The sequence below is a fragment of the Pipra filicauda genome, unplaced genomic scaffold (genome assembly GCF_003945595.2).
Source record: "Pipra filicauda isolate LSUMZ 115617 unplaced genomic scaffold, ASM394559v2 scaffold295_size919547_pilon, whole genome shotgun sequence".
Lineage (NCBI taxonomy): Eukaryota > Metazoa > Chordata > Aves > Passeriformes > Pipridae > Pipra > Pipra filicauda.
In genome coordinates, this window is record NW_024104415.1 from 833974 (window position 1) to 852887 (window position 18914).

At 40.3% G+C, this 18914-nt stretch overlaps 1 protein-coding gene across 6 annotated transcripts in view; it reads left to right on the plus strand.

The window, feature by feature from the left end:
* LRRC7 (leucine rich repeat containing 7) overlaps positions 1-18914 on the plus strand; it is a 114738-nt gene that overhangs the window by 46453 nt on the left and 49371 nt on the right. For all 6 annotated transcript variants that reach the window (XR_005564216.1, XM_027719041.2, XM_039383042.1 and 3 more), the window contains exons 2-6: positions 8774-8976; positions 13181-13298; positions 14125-14203; positions 15002-15091; positions 16507-16563. Coding sequence is in view for 5 of the 6 variants with exons in the window: in XM_027719041.2 (XP_027574842.1) it covers positions 8774-8976; positions 13181-13298; positions 14125-14203; positions 15002-15091; positions 16507-16563 (547 nt within the window). In the remaining variant the exon portion in view is untranslated. The remainder of the gene's footprint in view (positions 1-8773; positions 8977-13180; positions 13299-14124; positions 14204-15001; positions 15092-16506; positions 16564-18914) is intronic.

The window sequence follows — 18914 nt, forward strand, 5'->3', positions numbered from 1 at the left end:
CTCCACCCCCATTCCCCAAGGAAGGAGATGATTTAATTTCAGACAGAGAGACTGCTCTGAATTCATCTTGAGATGATTGGGGGAACCAGCACTGGCAAAACATGTTTAAACCACAAACAGGGAATGCATTTAAGTGTTAAAAACTGGGCTTCTGAGAGAAAGTGAGAATGTGCCGCCCACAGATTTCCTTAGGGAAAAGAAATCAAATTTTAAGAAATCACTTGCCAGTACTACATTATAATATTCTTGTGATCTCTGATGGCTGTGTAGGCAATCAGAATCATGGAATCATGGAATAATTCCATAATTCTGTGATATACATTGAAATACTCATGTATTCAGGGGCAATGAGGTATTTATAGAGATCAATGTCTGCTTTAATATAGAATTGTGTTCTCATATTCAGCAACCAATTTTCATGGCTACTTTTGGGAATTAAGCCTTTGAGATTTCACTTGTTCTGACATTTTGCTCTCCAGACATAGAATAGGCTTTTGCATTCCCATAATCCGATTAATGGATAGATATGGAAGCATCTTCCAGCACAGCATTAATGGGGACAGTGAAACAAATGGGGAGCCCTGGAAAAATCATGTATCCACAGCCAGGAAGGGGGACAGAATAACAGAAGAAAGAGGAGCTGATGGACACTAAAAGGTTTTATATTTTTCTTGTCAAAATGTAGAATGTGGAATAAAGGGGGCAAAATTTTTAGTAGTGATGAACAATGGGGAGAACTAAATTACGTATTTGTGCAGTTCGGTGGGAAAACTTGAATGTTTATGTAGGGACTCATAGAAGATGGGAATGGTTATATAGTAAAGAGAGGCAGCCTGACTTTTGGAAACAATTGTAGTGGTGCATAGCTTAAAAACCACACATGGATGTGTTGGGGAGCTGAAGGGCAGAGGGGTTTGGACAGAAAACCTGTGCTTGGGGTGTGAAGAAGTGGAATCAAGAAGTGTTAGGATGGGGAAGGAAGGAGAGGACGGGGCAGATGAGAAGTTATTGCTGGTGAATATCTGAAAAAACAGAAAAGACTAAAGAAGGTAGATGACTGCTGGGAAATAGTAGGAATATCCACAGGAGTGGTGACTTATGGGATAGAAACTCCAGGTAGAGTTGGAGTGGTGGAGAAGGCTGGCAGAAAACCTGGCATGCCATCAGAACTGCATGTTTTAATGATTAAAAAAAATCCCCATTTTTTCAGAGAGAAAAAGGCTTTTGAAAAAGTTTTGTGATAGCACGTGAACATTTCCATGGGGGAGCAAGCGACACACATTTTCTAGGCAGCTTCTTGTGTGGATTTCAGATGTTTTGGAAATATATATAACTAAACAAGTAAGTGTTATGACACGTTGAAAATGAACTTGATCTCCTCCTATTTTGGACTTCAGTCATATAGTGACTGTCCCATCCACACCTGAGCGAGGCAGCAGTAACAAGGAGGAGGAGAAAGGTCCTTTGTCCCTCATGATGAGATACTGAGGAGCTGGAGCATGTGCAGGGAAGGGAACAGAGCTGGAGAAGGGTCTGGAGCACCAGGAGCGGCTGAGGGAGCTGGGGGGGCTCAGCCTGGAGAAAAGGAGGCTCAGGGGGGACCTTCTGGCTCTCTGCAACTCCCTGACAGGAGGGTGGAGCCAGAGGGAGTAGGGCTCTGCTCCCAGGGAACAAGGGACAGGATGAAAGGAAATGGCCTCAAGCTGCGCCAGAGGAGGTTCAGGTTGGATATTGGGAAAATTCCTTCCTGGAGAGGGCTGTCCAGCCCTGTCATAGGAGTGGAATCCTCATACCTGGAATTGTTCAGAAAACATGTGGATGTGGCTCTTGAGGACATGGTTTAATAGTGGTTCTGGTTGACAGTTGATTTTAAAGATCTTTTCCAACCTTAACGATTCCATGATTCCACATCTGTGCCTGGGTTCTTCCACAGGATCAACTTTCATTGGGAGTCACAGTTGTCACTTTTAATTAAAACTTTCTTTTTCAGCAGCAGTTTGTAGCTGCACATCATCATCCCTGGAACTCTCGTTCTGCCAGCTCAGCACAATAACCCCAGTTTTCCTGCAATAAGCTCCTACTAAGCTGATTAATATGTCAGGAATAATGCAGATGGATTGGGATGTAAAGTGCTGAAAAGTAATTGGGTGTTCTGTAGGATCCTGGCCCTCTCTGAGGAAGAAAGCCAGACTTAACGAAAGTTATATTGCTCCTATTTAAATACCAATTTGTTTAGTTGATACATTTAGCAGGTAAATGTTTTCTCTGCTGTTCCTTTGCAGAGCAGTTCCAGCCATTGCACCATAAAACAAGAAATAAAGTATATTTTGGTCTACATTTCGTACCAGCTAATCTTTTAAACTAAAGGATTACTTCAAATCAAAGCTGAAACACATCAAAGATCCAAGTTGAAATGTAAATTCCCTGCTTTCCAGACAGCACCCTCTCCAAAGAAATTTCTCACATTTATTGGGATTCTCTTCTGCTTAAATGTCTGCAGGGTGAGCTGTCAAACTGGTTGTAATTTCTAGCAATTAAGAGCATAATTATTAATTTTCAACATGTGCCACTAATATGCAACAAATTACTGAAACTCTGCTGGTTCTATTAAAAATCTGAACAAAATTGGGGTTTTCCTTGAGGTTATGCAAAAACTGTCTTTAGGGAGAACAGGATACAGGTTTTTAATAATAAAACCAACCCTAGCAACTATTTTTGCTGTCATTAAAATGTCTTTGTTCTTCGTATGATCATCATCTATGATTAAGATTATCTAAAAGTCATTTAGTCAGAAAATTTCTGTCTAGAAGTTTCAAGGCAAGGCCAATAGTAAAGCTTGGAATTAATGAATATCTTATCAGAAAAGATAAAGATTTGGTGTTATATCACAAAGAGGGGTGTAAGGTTTGGTAATTCTGGTAAGAACTGATACTTTGTAGAAATATTTCTGTCTTGAATTTTACTTTTTGTAAAAGTCCCAAATCTCAAGGTACTTATAGCAAAGAGAGTGAAACTTTCCAGCATTAATATTCTTGGGACACAAAAGGTAAAGCTGAATCTGATTATTCATGCTTGGTTATTTTATTTTAGGATTAGTAAAATCTGAAGATGAACCTGAATGCAGACTATTGTAATGGGAATATAATGAAGGAAATTCAATTATCCTGCATTAAATGGCATTTCTGGGTGAGATATGCTGGTTATCTGTGCAAGAAAACAATTCAGAGAATATTTCACACCCTTCTTTTTGTTAAGCCGAATTCCCCTTTGGAAGCTTCCTAATGATTCTCTTATTGTGACTTCAGAACCATAGTTTCTTAATCTTTTCAGGAAGAGTAATGAAAACTATTACAAATGACTTATAGCTGTGGAATATCTAAATTCCTGATTTTGGAACATGACAGTGACCTGCCTGATTCCCTCATCTGGCTCCAAGGGGGAGTTTTGGGTGAATATCCTTTCTTCTAAGCAGGGTATGGAAAAGTATAAATTAAATTAAATATATAGTGGTTTCCAATGGAGAATCACAGAATCTCATCTGCCCTAGGGAAGGCACTGGGAGTTTCCCAGTTTGTTCCAAAAGGCCAGAATTTGTGTTATATTTTCTTTGCAAAAGGGAGTTGATAACAGGGACTACACATATGAAATGGAGCGAAGCTGAGAAATGGAGCAAAATTGGAATTAAAGAAAGAAACATGAAACAACCCTTACATTTCCTTCAGCCCATAGTCTTTTCCTCACTGATACTCTCCTGGCACTGGCCAGACATCCACTTCTGTTTCCTTTCTTCCCTTTTAATTAATTATGTGTGCTGCTTAGACGATTTACATAGTGTCCATTTCCAGTCTGGGTCACTGAAATAATGAGGGAACTTCAAAGCTCTCAGAGTCATCTTAATTTCCAGCCCCACATTTCAATTAGCAACACAACCCTATTAATAATTTAGAGATTTAAAAAAACGGAGGAATATTCTCTCTGCAGATCTGAGCAGATGGAATCTTTCTCCATCTCTTCTACCTCTTCATCCAGCTTTTAGTTTTTAAATGTGCTGCTCACCCTTCTATGATCTGCACCTTTGTAGGTACCATCTTAGGGCTGTTTTTTATGAAACTCTGAGTTTGTACTAACTTGTTTCTTTGCTCAGTCAGTTGTGTAACTTTAGCACCTCTACTTTGTATTCTTTACTCCAGCCAAGACTTTTGTCTGTAGCCATAACACTGTCCTTGTGACAGGAGAGCTGTGCTTATATAACTCTTACATCAGTCCTCGCTGCTAGTTTGCATTTTCTCACCGTTTTCCCATTCAAAAAGGAGTTCTGATGACATGTAATCTGCTTACTCTTTGTTTCAAAAGCAGCAGCCCTCTTCCTTCAAGATTTTCTTTTTTTCCCAGGAAGATATCTGGGTGGGAAGGTGCATTGATGCAGCAGAGATTGTAGTCCTACTTTCTGCCCCTCTGCCAGCTCAGGTGACACCCCACCTGCAGTGCTGCCTCCAGCTCTGGGGTCCCCAGCACGGGAAGGACAAGGAGCTGCTGGAGCAAGTCCAAAGGGGCCATGGAGATGCTCTGAGGTCTGGAGCCCCTCTGCTCTGGAGCCAGGCTGGGAGAGCTGGGGGTGTTCACCTGGAAAAGAGAAGGCTCCAGGAAGACCTTAGAGCCCTTCCAGTGCCTAAAGGGGCTCCAAGAGAGCTGGAGAGGGACTTTGGACAAGGGCCTGGAGGGACAGGACAAGGAGGAATGGCTTCCCACTGTCAGAGGGCAGGGTCAGATGGGATATTGGGAAGGAATTGTTGGCTGTGAGAGTGGTGAGGCCCTGGCCCAGGTTGCCCAGAGAAGCTGTGGCTGCCCCATCCCTGGAAGTGTCCAAGGCCAAGGTTGGATAGGGCTTGGAGTAACCTGAGATAGTGAAAGGTGTCCCTGCCCATGGCAGGGAATGGAAGTGGATAAGCTTTAAGGTCTCTTCTAACCCAAACCATTCCCTGGTTCTGTGATACCAGAAAAAGAAAGAGCTCAGGAGTTTGGGTTTCAGCCTCCTCTCATGTCAGCAACTGGTGCTGTGTCTGGCTCTGAGCTCTGGGAGTGCTGGATCCACTGGGAGTTGTCAGTGATTTCTTGGAGTCTTCTGAAGGGAATTTCAAGAGCGTGAGGGATTTTATGTTTGATACCCTGTCACATAACACAGGCTGGTCCCCCAATAGCTGTTGGGTTTTGTCCTCTTTGAATTTTCATTCAGTGCAACAGGGAGCCAAAACCTCCCTGAGATGAGAACACTTAAATGAAGCGTTACATGGAAAGCTTGTTTGGTAGAAAAATTAAATCCATAATTAATCTATCCTGAAAAACAGAAAATTAAAAATTGATTTATTCTACCAATTATATATAGGCAAATTCTGGGTTTTTTTGCAGTAGCATTTTAACTACCTCTTTTTTTCAGATACCTACTGACTCTTTAGAAGAATGTCACGGAATTCCAAGCTGGTTTGGGTTGGGAGGGACCTTAAAGCCCGTCCAGTCCCACCCCCTACCATGAGCAGGGACACCTTCCACTATTCCAGGTTGCTCCAAGCCCCATCCAACCTGGCCTTGGACACTTCCAGGGATGGGGCAGCCACAACTTCTCTGGGCAACCTGTGCCAGGGCCTCACCACCCTCACAGGAAGAATTCCTTCCCAATATCCCATCTAATCCTGCCCTCCAGGTACATCTCATCATATGTAGACCAATTGCAGAGGAAAAAACTTCTGAGATGAAAAAAGAAATTCTTCTATCTTGTATTCTGAAAAAAACCTGCTGCTTTTCTATTCTTCCAAGATCCTTGGAGGTTTGGAGTTTGTCAAGCTGTTTCATCCCATCTTTAAATCAGTTGCGAACATGCAACAGTTTTCTGTGCCTCTGTCTTTCCAGCAGGGAAGGAATGTCTTCTCTTGTGCTTTCTTATAAACAGGGATTAGTGGTTTTGCCTCACAAAAGGTCCATTAATTCAGAAGGGATATTTTGTTGTAATTAATTTACATAAAACTCCTGTTTTGCTTAGATTAAGGATTTTCTTTAGAAGAGAACAAACTGCAGATGCTGATAATGAGATGCTTGCTTGAAGCTGATAAATAGCAGGTTGTATTTGTGCTTCTTTCATAGTTTCTTTATCTCATTCAAGAAATAATATGATTTTTGAGCTCTCTTGGATTGAATAATCTCAGTGCGTCGTGTGTGACGTGTTGAGCAATGACCTCTAATCCCCACCAGGGAGAATTACGGTTCTTTCACTGGTTTAAATGGGGAAAAGCACTGAGCACTGGTGTTTCCATGAGGAGGTGGGAAGCCTTGCAGGAATTAAGGAATCTGATGAAGCATTGATGTGACTCAGCTCCTGCAGTTGGGGGGTGGCTCTTTGCTGACTCTCTTGGACTGATCCTCTTTCCTCAGGAAAGAAAGGCCCTGAAAATTAGGATAGAACAAAATGTAGGTAAGAAAAGTGTAATTACTAAAGCTGGAATTAGTCCAGGGTAATAATTAATAATGCTGAAATGAATAAAAGGCTTAATTACCGCAAGTCCACAGAGCATGAAATGTTACTCCTTTCAAGCACAGGCCCTTCAATTCCACTGTGGTGCAAAGAACAGCAGAATTCCCAGGGGATTTTTTCTATAGGTTTTTCAGCATTTCTATGTGTTTTCTTTTTATTTACCAAGGGTAAATAATGGAGCAGATTACAGGCATGTGCAAACCCACTTCTTATCAAAATATATTAAATTTCAGCCTTTCCTGTAGCCATTCCTGCAGCAAATAGTCCCTTGGGAGCAGTTTCTGCAGGGGAGTCAACTCACACTCATTTCTCACAGGATCTTAGCAATGCACCACAATTCAGGTTCAAGTTCCTTTGCTATTCAAGTGTTAATCTCTTCTTAAATCCAACTTGTTCATCTCTCCAACTCACATCTGGGATTGGATTAGTTTGTGTCTCCTGAAGAGGACATTTCCAATAGATAATCCAATTAATCCACAAACCTAATTTTATCATGACAGTCAGGCCTTACCAAAGCATTTGAGGAAGGCAGAGTAATTAACTCACTTCTGTTTATCTGCTTTTTTCCCTCTAGCTTTTAAAACAACTTTCTGTTGAAGAAGAAATTACAGTTATTTTTATGAACTGCAATAATGGAAATGCTTTTGTTTGCATAAGCAAAAGAAAAAACCTTTAAAAATTGGTTTGGCTGCTGTAATTACTATTTTTAGTGTGGTTCTATCACTTGGCTATTTGTAAACTTTCTGGCTGGTCTTTTATCCTGTTTTTGTTGTAGGGTTTTATTAAAATGGTGTGTTTGATGCCTGTGCCCACAGCAGAGGAGAATAAAGCCCAGCAAAGTGCTTTGTAATTCCTGTGGGAAGAAGGGTTTGCCAAGGAGTTTTTGAAGTCCATGTCACTGTTCAGTTGTTCATTATCCTCCAATGGCTTGAAAAGCTACAAATAATTTGCTATTCCAAGGGCATTTATTTTTACTTTGTCAGGGTTTGAATTACGTTGCTTCCTGGATGTGAATCCCAAGAGGTTGGGCAGCTCCAGAAGTGGCTCTCGTTGGGAATTACGTGTTGTAGGACCAGTGCTCTGTCAGTTTTTGTCTGTTTTGGTCTTGTGCACTCAACTGAAGGATTTGGGAAGATTTCTGGAGCTAAAAGTGCAGTGCAGGTATCAGTAGGGACAGATTGGTGTTGAGGGAATGGCGAGCCTTATTTTATTTTACTCGGACTAGTTTAGTGCATTTTTTCCCTAAATGTAACTCAAAGCCTTGTAAGTGGTTTAGAAAATGGAAGCTGAATGTTTAGCCCTTCTTGCCTTTGTGATAACATGTTCCAGGACAGCCTGATTTATCTATAATGTTAAAATAACTTCTCAAGATGTCAATATTTATTCCAGATTTAGGGACTGCCTGACATTATAAAATCTACTTATTGACTGCTCTCTCCATTCTGCAGTGGTGAGTTAAAGTGTTTTGTTCCAGTGACAAATAATAAGACCCAGTTTTGTAAACTCACTCGAGGGAGTTAGAGGTGCTCACACAAACTGAGGGACCGTCTGCAGCACTTGGCATCGAGGATGGGAGAAGTTTGGGAATGGGGAAACTTCCTAGACATCTATTTTACCATAGAAAAAGTCCTTTCTGTGAGTTTTCAGCAGCCTAAGGCGGTACAAGAGGAGCAGGAATGGCAGGTGACCCAAACACCTGCTCTGGGGATGTGTTTGTTCTGGTTCTGTAAGCAGGGAAATTGGTGTTCTTTATTCCTCTGGTTGAGGACTCAGTGGAAATGCCTCAACAGTGGCTGTGGGAAGCTGAGGAACTCTGCTGGTGTCAGAGGAACCAGATATTAACAGTAATTTCTCAGAGAGAATCAGAACCTCTGCCTGATTCACCACCGTGACTCATGATCCAGGGACTGACACGTCCCTCTGTGCTTTGATGAACGTGCTTGTACTTGTGCCTCCACACAGTTATTTTCACTGTTAAACCAAACAATGGTTGTGGCTGGGCTTGGAGTGTTTCCTTCTGTCCTGGTGTAGGGAAAAGCTGCTGGGCTGAGGTTGTGTTTTGTGGTTCCACTGGCAAATCACACTTCTCCATGTTCTGGAGAAAGGTAAAACAAGAGCTGCAGAATGCAGACTACAGAGATCCCTCAGAAAAACTGTATTTATGGACTGCAATCTTGATGATAAATCTAAATAAGAATCCCCAAAATGCTGTTGGTTTCAGTAACTTTGTTTTCTCCCCTTTTTCTTCAGTATGCTGCTTGGAGATGACAACCAAAAGGAAGATCATCGGCCGCCTGGTGCCGTGCCGGTGTTTCCGAGGGGAGGAAGAGATCGTGTCCGTGTTGGATTACTCTCACTGTGGCCTGCAGCAGGTGCCAAAGGAGGTTTTTAATTTTGAGAGGACCTTGGAGGAGCTTTACCTTGATGCCAACCAGATTGAAGAGCTACCCAAGGTAATCCGTGTTCTGCTGGAAGACAACCTTGAGTCCTAAAATGTGTGTTGGACAGGGATGGCTCCTTTGGTCGGGAGAAGAGGAGACTGAGGGGAGACCTCATTGCAGTTACAACTTCCTTGGGAGGGGAAGAGGGGCTGGTGGCTCTGGGGGTTCAAGGGCAACTTTGTACAGTTTCTCCTGCCTTCTCGAACAGCCCAAGCAGCCAAACCCTCATCCTTACACTCCATGCTGGATAGGGCGGAGCAGGAGCACCGATGACTCCTTCCCAGGAGAGGAACATGGACAGTGGAGCCTTAAACTGGGAAATGAACAACTGTCCAAAAGAAATGGTTCTGCACAAGTAATTCCTGTGGCATTTGGTAGCTTGATCAGGAGCCACTACATTTGAATCCTCTTTATCCCTGCTTTTCAAAGGAAGGTCTCTGTCAGAATGAACCCTTTATCCTTCTGGGATATCAGTGGGACCCTTCCAACTCAGAATATTCTGTGATTTTGTTGGGAAGTGCCAGTGCTGAGTAGGAGTTTCACAACTGCAATGAGATCACCTAAGTTATCCTTCCTGAGTAAAATTCCTCTTACAGAATCTTTCAATCTGTTCTTCTGCTGATTAATATTTACTAGGAGGAATTAAAAGTTACTGTAACTTAAGTGTTCTGGAAACAAAAGAGAGCAAGGTGGTGGAAAAACCAATTAATGGCTGGTGCTGGCTACATAATGAAGCATGAAGGGATGTAATCCAGCCCTTAATTGAATTTCTCTCCACAATAATGAAAGATGCTCACAAGTCTTTAATTAAACGCTGTCCCCTGTAATCCACTCTCCATCATCTCACAGCACATTTCTCAGTTAGGCTGCACAGAGACTTCCTAGAAATTCTATTTCCAAATGTAGAAAATGTGCTTTTCCTATTCCATGGAGTTGCTTTACTGGGATGTGATGGGTCATTGCTTGAGGTCATTGACTCCATCCCCAGTTCTGCACAGATGGGAAGGCAGGGCAGCTCCAGGAGCTTTAGTTCATGGGCAAAAAATGGCTGTGATGAGCTGCCTGATCCCTCCTAGAGAAGAAAACAGAGAACCAGGAGTTTTTTCTGTTCCCATAAACATGAAATGGGTCCTGGTGGAGACCATTTGCTGCTGATGGATCCCTGAGATCCAGCTCTCTTTTATGTCATGGTTTCATTGTGCTACGGAAGAATATTGGAAATGTCTAATTTAGGTAGGGATTTGGGGTATTTTTGGGCTGGATCTTTATAATTTGCTATATGTATTTTGGGTTGGAAGTATCAAAGTGGTTTTCAGACTGAGCTGCAGTGGCTGATGGAAGACAAATAGAGCAGGGCATAGAAAAATGCCATGATTCCATATGGGAAAACTGACGACCAAAGGGAAGGAGGCAAAAATTAGGAAGGTGATAGTTTTTAGTTTTAATTTATTGTAAACACAGCATTTATCACAGTCTTGGCCGTGTGTAAGAGAAGATTAATAAGAGTTAATTTGTTTTCTTACTAGTGATCATTTTTTGTCTTAAGCCTTTATTAATCATTACTGTGAATTAAACAGCCCAAATAATTCCTTTATCGAATTTGCTGCTTCAGATATTTTTGCCCCATGGCTCTGAACCTTTTTTCCACTGTTTAATTAATATTCTATGGGAGAAAATGGCATTTTTTTTCCTGAAAATGGCACTATATTACTTACCATTAACTTTGCATTACATGTTGCATTCTACCGCAGGCAGAACTTTAGCCCCTCTCTAAATAGAATTTCAAATAACTTCTTCCACAGGACATTTTTGTTAATTTTCCATTCTTTGCCAGATGTTTTGTGCCTCTGATATTACAACATTTTTTTGAAATTCCTTATCATCTTGAACTTGATCATGTTTAAAAATATAATGATAAAATTATAAAAGTTATAAAAATTATAGAAGCACTGCTAAAAACTCTGTTAAGTCCCGATCTACCCTACTTGCTTTCACTGCTACGTGATACTCTAGAACTCAGTAAATTATTTTGCATTAAGCTGATGCATTCAACTCATTCTGCCTGCTTTTATTTTTGGTTTTACCTTACATTTGATATATCATAATTATGATTTTTCTGTTACTTCATTAGAAATTAGGGTTTAGTTTGTAATTTTTATATTTCTTTTTTCTTTGAAGGATTTGCAGGATTGTTATATAATTCTTACCCTGTTTTCCCCTAAATCTTGCCAAGTCTTTATTTTCTTTGCCTTTGAATTCATCATCATGAGCTGCTGCTGCACAAATGTCCCTTATTTGGGTGAGTCAAATGAATGGATGACTAATAAAAAAGAATATTGATCTTAATGAAGGTGGAGTGACTGGAAATCAACATCCAGAAAAACAGGAGTGGGATGAAAATTCTCCCCAGGAACCTTTGGAGCAGCCAAAACCTTTCTGACTTGAGATATTCAGGATAAAAGTCCATTGTTATAATTAAATCTCAATGAGCACCTCTTGGGTTTTACTCTGAAAGGAATTTAAGTCATGTATGGATATCCAGAGTGATGATTCCAACCAAATCAGGATGGCAAGGCCAGGAAGCTCCAGAAACTCAGAAAAACACCTTTGGAACGTCCAATGGGGGGAAAAATTGCCCATCCAGTGGGCAATTTTGGGCCTACGTTCCCCACCCTTATATTCTTTCTGATACAATAGTACCTCATTCAAATCACTCCAGAGGGAATATTTTTTATTAGACCTCTTCCTTCAGCAGTTCCAAAGCCTTGGATGTGTTCACAGAGTGTCAGAACTCTGAGTTCCAAACCTTCCTCGGCTTCTGAAATAAGAATTCTCCAGGGAATGGCTGGGAATGTGCACTGGGCATTTCATTTTCCATACAGTATTTCTTTTGTGGAGTTTAACTCATGAAATTTTCTGCCCAAACCTTGGCCTGGTTTGTATTTGTATCAAAATCCTGCAGGTTCCTCCTGCTGAACATCCCCAGGGTCTGGAGCTGCTCTTGTGTAGAACAAGAGCCACCTCCAGAGCCTCTTACTTATGGTACTTTCCAGACTCATCCCAAATGATGTGCTTCCTTACAAAAGGAAAAGCAGGTGCTCTTGGAAGGGAATTCCTTGTTCTCCAGAGAGAGATTTCCTGTGGATGAGGTGAAAAGTGCCTGCATGGAATGGGTTCTCCTATCCCTCTTGGGTTGTGCTTCTCATCCTGAGTATTCATTATTCACATGATTCCCTCCCATTTTCTGAGAATTGGTCATTTTGAAGGAAAAGCAGAATTTTTCTAAAGGATTATCATAGAAAGTTACCTCAGAAATATTTCAAATTGTTCTAAAATTTGCTTGAAGCGAAGCAACAAGTGGCCATTTTCAAGCCCTTTTGATGTTAGTTTTCTCCTCCCTGGATTCTTGACTGAGTTTTCCATCTAGGAAATCAAATTATTTTGCATTCCCAGATAGGCTGTGAGCGAGTTTATGGACTTTATTCTCACAGATGAGTCTATGAGAAAGACTAAATCTGATGAGAACTGCACTGATACTGGAAGGACCCTTGTGAGATGCTTGCAAAGAGCAGTTGTTTTCCAGAACCCACTGAATTTTCTGGTGAAAACTGGAGACCTGCTTTTATAAAATAAGAATTTGAATGAAAAGTAAGAATCAAGTCCTGAATTTTGAGGGGGAATAGAAAAACCATTGTATTAATGTCAGAACATTTTTATACCTTGAAGATAATTAATTTAATCTGCATGAAGTCAAAATATAATTAAAATATGTAATGAAAAATATGTAATGAAATTAAATATTTTTCACCACAAGACACAAAATTTTTTCAATTGATATGAAACATGTAAACCAGATCAATAATGTATAATTATTATATATGATGTACTAATATAAATACTTACAAAACATTGATTGCAATGACTATGCAGTTTTGGACAGAAGGCTCTTCTTTACCATTGCCACTGCTAATTTGGGTTATTCCTATCGACTGTAAGAATGTGTTCTCGAAAAAAATATGTTTTGAGGATTGAATTCTTCTGGAGCAAGTGGAGTTTTGTGGTATTTTACAGATTCAGAGTTGGAAGGGACCTACAAAGATCATCGAGTCCAACTCCTGGCCCTGCCCAGGACCATTCTGTGTATAAATAATGTTCTCAAACTGTTTGTTTTCCCTGAAACTCTGTAAATCGTCTTTTTTTTTTTTTTTTATTGCAGCAACTGTTCAACTGTCAGGCTTTACGGAAGCTGAGCATCCCTGACAACGACCTGTCCAGCCTCCCCACCACCATCGCCAGCCTCGTGAACCTCAGAGAGCTTGATATCAGTAAAAATGGTGAGACATCCAAAGTATCTTAAGGAACTGTGAATATGAGCAATAATGAAGTTTTAATTCCTAATGGTTAAGAACCTCGTGCTCTGGGTCTGGATTATGGCCTGGCACTTTGGAGAAGGTTCCATAAAGATCTACCTTGTTTATTTTTCTTTTAAAAATCAGACTTTGGTTTGGCATCACATGACTTGTGCCCAAAAAATATTGGCAAGAGGAGTGTGAGGCCACTTTTCAGTGCACTTATGAACTGTTCCACTTCCCGAAGTGGCTTAGAACTCACTAGGCTCTTGTGTGAAGGATTTAAGCACATGGGGCTGTGGGTAAAGAATTCCAGGATTTGTATAGATTAATTTGCTGATGTGCATCCCCAGTTATGCATTTACACATTTATGTACCTAAAAACCTTTGCAAGCCTGAACTCAAGTGTCTTTGTTTTAAAAATGATGCTTTGGCGCTCCTGGAAATGTTGGGAAATTTCTTATCAGTGGAGTCCTCGAGACTCTCGGGATTCTCTGTGTTCTCGGAAGAGACAAAGAGAAGCCGTTTGGGAAGAAATGAAAGGCACAGATACCAGTACAGATGATGTCACTATTTAACTCTAGAAGATTATATAAATCAAGCATTAGCATAATAGCCATAGTATAAGGCATAGATTCTGTTCTGGTGTGTTTATTTAGGGCTTAAGTACTTTTAGACTGTAATACTCAATGTGTGTATCCCTCCTGTTGGAGCGGAAGTCTGATCTGAAAATACCAAATGAACTCACTTATGAACAAAACAAATAAACAGGTTTTTGTGTAAATAATAATTCTTTCCATGTTTTTTTTAGGAATTCAAGATTTTCCAGAAAATATCAAGTGTTGTAAATGTTTAACGATTATCGAAGCCAGTGTGAACCCCGTGTCCAAGTGAGTATCAGCAGCTGGATTTGCATTCTGTAGGTGCAGAAAAATAAGCTCAGATTTAAAGGAATTGTGTCAAGTTCATTTGCAGGATTAATCTAACTTTCTTTTTAATTGTTTCAAACCCAGAGGGGATGACTCTATTGGAAGATCCGAGTCCTCTGTTAATGGATGTGGGGGTCTTTCCACTTAGCAGAGAAAGAGTTGGCAAAGCACAGAGGCTGAGATTTCATGTGTTTGGCCACTGAAAACCTCTTGGTTGGGGCTTTGGTGACACTTTTCCCTTCCAAGAAGTTGCAGTAATAGTAACAAAAAATCTGGGTTGTAAAGCTAGGAATTATGAAATGGAATGAAGGAGGCAAAAGGATGAAATTTTACTACTTCAGTTTAAAAAAATTGAGAGAAAGAGGAAGAGAAAGAATGAGAGGAAGCGAAAGAATGAGAGAATGAGAGAAAAAGAGGGAGAGAGAGAGAGACAGGAAGAGAGAGAAAGAAAGAAAGAGAGAAAGAAAGAAAAAGAAAAGAAAGAAAGAAAGGAAGAAAAAGAAAGAAAGGAAAGAAAGAAAGAAAGACACCTTTGGCTTAAACCCTTACCTAGGAAGGAGGAAAAGGCTATTTAATGTGGTTATTCCAATGTGGAGAAGATGAGAATGAACAAAATTGTCTGTAATGAGTAAGTTCTTCTGGAAAATTTGGATAGACAAAGAAGGTGAGAGAGAAAGTCACCTTTCTTCTTCTAAATATACATTGTTTTATTTCCATGGCAACGCTGAGGTGAGCATTAAGGGTTTTGCTGTTTTTTAGGCTGCCAGATGGCTTCACACAACTTCTAAATCTGACCCAGCTCTATCTAAATGATGCCTTTTTGGAGTTTCTTCCAGCTAACTTTGGAAGGTAAGGATGAGTCATCAAAGCACAGTGATCGTGCATTTGAACCTGGCTTAGGCTCTAAGGGTCTGGTTTAAATCTGCCTTCTCTTGAAAAACTAAACAAAAAACAGAGATTTTGGCTTTTCAGCACAATTTTGATGAATGATTGTTGTAGAGGGAATGTTGTGTCAGCAATAATGTGGTGATGAAGTGATGCAGTTTGGCCGTTGAGGGAAAAGGTGAGAAGAAATAGAACTTGGAGGGGACTGTCCTTCATCAAATGTGTGACTCAGTTGTGGCAAGGGCAGAAAACAGCAATATGGGTTCTGCCATTGAAAAATGGGCTGAAAGATAAAGGCTGTGAGTCAGAAGGGAAGAAAGAAAGGACTGAAAGGCAACATGTGAAACCAGAACAAGAGAAGATTCAAAAGACAGTGGAGCAGAAGGGCTGGAGAATGAGGGTAAAAATAAATGCAGCAGAAACAGAGCCAAAAAATGTTAGATAAGGACAAAGCAGAGGTGGTGGAATTCAAAGTTGACCCAATTTGCCATAAAAGGGGGCAGGAGGAGCTGGTGGATCCCTACCCTGCCCAACTGAGGCAGAAATGGGGAGTTTATTCCACATGATGAAGGTGATGGTTGGCCTTTCTGCCCCTGGACTGTCCACCTGGCCACAGAGCTCAGAAGACAAAAGATGAACAGAGAAAATATTTGGCATTGTTACAGAATTCACCTAATACCAGTTTTATACTTATCCGCCCTGTATGTTTTATGGTTCAAGTGGGAACACCAACCCAGCACTCTGAAACTAATCCTGAGGTTGTAAGTGATGTTGGTCTGCTCAGACCTGGGGAAATCAAGTGCTGCTTTAGCACAGGCCTGGCCCTGACCCAGAGCTGAGCCTGGCTGGAATACACCAGCTTTTCACAGTAACTCTAAACTATTTTATTAATGACTTGAGCAAAGTAAACAGAGTAAAATTTCATTTCTCTCAAGCATTTCCAGGTTTACTGAAGGATAAAAAGCAACTGCTCTTCAGTTCACAAGTTCCTTTAAAATCTTCTGCGAATTCTACAACCCCTCACAGGTCTCCTTTTAATTTACAGTATTTTTAGCAGAAGTAGGACATGTGCTGAGTGTTGGTATGAATTAGAACTTACACGCAACAGCCCTTCCAAACTCCATTGTGCTATGAGGTGAATTCTGTCAAAGCTTTTCAGAAGAGTTCCACTGAGGACAGACATGTCCTGCCTGAGTGTGTCTGTCCTTACGTGAAATTATTTGGTTCTGAACACATTTTGTACCCCAGAAGAACTGGACATTGGACTGTAGTGCATGAAACAGACTCTTCCTTTATTGAAATAAGTAATTTTAAATCATTCTTATGGATGCCTGAACTAATTCACTGAATGAACTCATTATTTTTTATCCTATTTCTAGACTTGTCAAATTGCGAATTTTGGAGTTAAGAGAAAACCACTTGAAAACTCTACCAAAGTAAGTGATGGAATATTTACATTTATTCACCTGGAATTGCCAAAAGTGAAAAATATTTGTATTTGCAGCAATGCAATGGTGTAGTTTCTGTTAAGAGTGTAATTTTTTTTTGCATGATTTAAAGAAATTTTAGTGAAGGGTTTTAGCAAAAAGCAAAGATCTGTGATTCTGTGACATGGTGGAAGATGGATCCTGGTACATTAACTGAGTGTAAATCAATGGCCAAAATCTACAATGTGACATTTTAAGATAAATAAATAAAATTGAAAAGTAACAAATGAGAGAACCCTGGTCAGTGATGATATGACAGTTTGTTTTCCAGTAATTAGTCTGATATGTTGAAAACACTCTCTGTGTAACCTGATAGAATGCTGGTTTGAACAGAATTTAAATGGTTTTGGTGCTTTTCAGAACAATTAAAAAGCCTGCATTGGCAGAATATGGAGGAAGTATCAATTTGCTGGTGTTTCTTGGTGCTGTTTACAAAAAAAAAAGGAAGTTTCTATAATTTGTTGCTGGAATTTGACCAACATTTCAATGGTTTTGAAAAGGAAATGGTAAAGAACTGAACAATAAATCTCTACCCCTCCCATGCTTCACTGCATAAAACGGGGACTTTGCTTTTCTATCCAGACTAGAATTATGTAATTGTTTTCTGGAAGAGGGATCCTCACCAATGGAAAAATATCCATGGATTTGGGGCTTGTTAGAAAGGAGTTTAATGCCTCAGTTTGGAACTCCAATGCACTTCTGGATGTTCCCATTTTCTGCCAGCACCACTTTCTCTGCATAAAATACTTCTGCATGTGCAGTTTTAACCTACTGAAAATATCTGTATGTTCAGCCTGTAGATCTTCCCAATACTCTTCTATAAAATCAGTAATTTATTTCCCCTCTATGTGGTTTGATCAAAGATTATCCTTGACGCCGGTTTCCAGGATCTTCTGAGCAGTTAGAAATACTCGGAACTGTCTGGCTAATATTGCAATTAATTTGTAGTATTTTAGTAAAGCTTTAATTTATGCAACAAAATTAGATTTTATTTTTTTTCTCTTGAACTCTTCAGAGCTTTTGGGAGATTCTGGCCAAGTTATGTGCTTGATGACTCTCACTCTGCTGGTAGCAGAGCCTGTCCTTGGAGAAGTGCACTCTGGCTTTCTGCTCATAAAACTCAACCTAGTCCAGAATTAACCCAACCCCAGACTGAAATTACCAGTTTTCCCAATTTTTGTGGACAAACATTCCTGAGCATTCCATAAGCAAAGCTCAGAGCTGTTCCCTGCTAATGAACTTTGTTGTCCCTGCTGGCATGAGGAGGGTCTGTGGTTTTGTCAATTATTACAGTAATTGAACTAAATCCCCAATTATTCAACAAAATCTTGTAGCTAAATTTACGTCTTAGTTGGAAAAAGAAAGTTCTAAGAACATTTCCAACAGAAGCTTTTAATCTATCCAACAGTTGTGTTTAAGCCTGGCCTGGTTCCAGGCCTAAGGAAGCTTGTTAACTTGCTTGAATTTTGTATTTTCTAAGAACAGACTCTGTCATAAACATTCACTGCTCTTCACATCAAGAGATGTCAGCAGACCCGCCACTCCCAAACTGAATGTTTTTGGACGTTGTTGAACTCCTGAGAGCAATCAAGAGTGTTTCATATCTCAGGAAAAACTCAGAAACTCCCTGTGCTGTTGATTGTTTCAGGTCTAGAGTGTTTCAAAGATCTTTGAGGACATTATAGCACTTGGATCTTGTCTCTTAGAGCTGTTTGGGCAGAGGAAAACACCTTTACAGGGTTCTGGGGGATTTCTTTCAGTAGACATTTGGAAAATTGAAAAATTGTAGGAACCTCATTTGTTGCTGGTGAGTCACCAGTGTCTTAGAGCCTGGAGGGACTGTAATTGTGAGAAAATACCTGTATTTGCTGGGTGACTCAATGGTGCCCAACTGGAGCTGTGGCTTCTCAGCTCCTCTCTGGTTTTCTGGACAGTAGGAATTACAACTCTGTTTTTCTGCATGTTAGGAAATGATGTCCAATGGAGACATTACCAAAGGTGTGAGTCCCTGGCACCTGATGTTAGGGAAAACCAGGATTTCTCTTGGTCTTCAGCTGTTGCTCAGAATTAATTTGGCTTGTGAGGAGTAAAAATGCAGACTCTCCTTGGACAATCATTCTCTGATCTTACCTGTTGTAGGCAATAAAATATCACATCAGTATTTTCTACTTTGCCTTTTTCTCCAAACACCTCCAATTGTGAGGAATCTCTGAGCTTTTGCTGCCACTATTTATGTCAAAACAGGATTTCTGTGCGTTCAAGTGCCACAAAAAGTCTATGAAAAATAAATGTTGCTATTT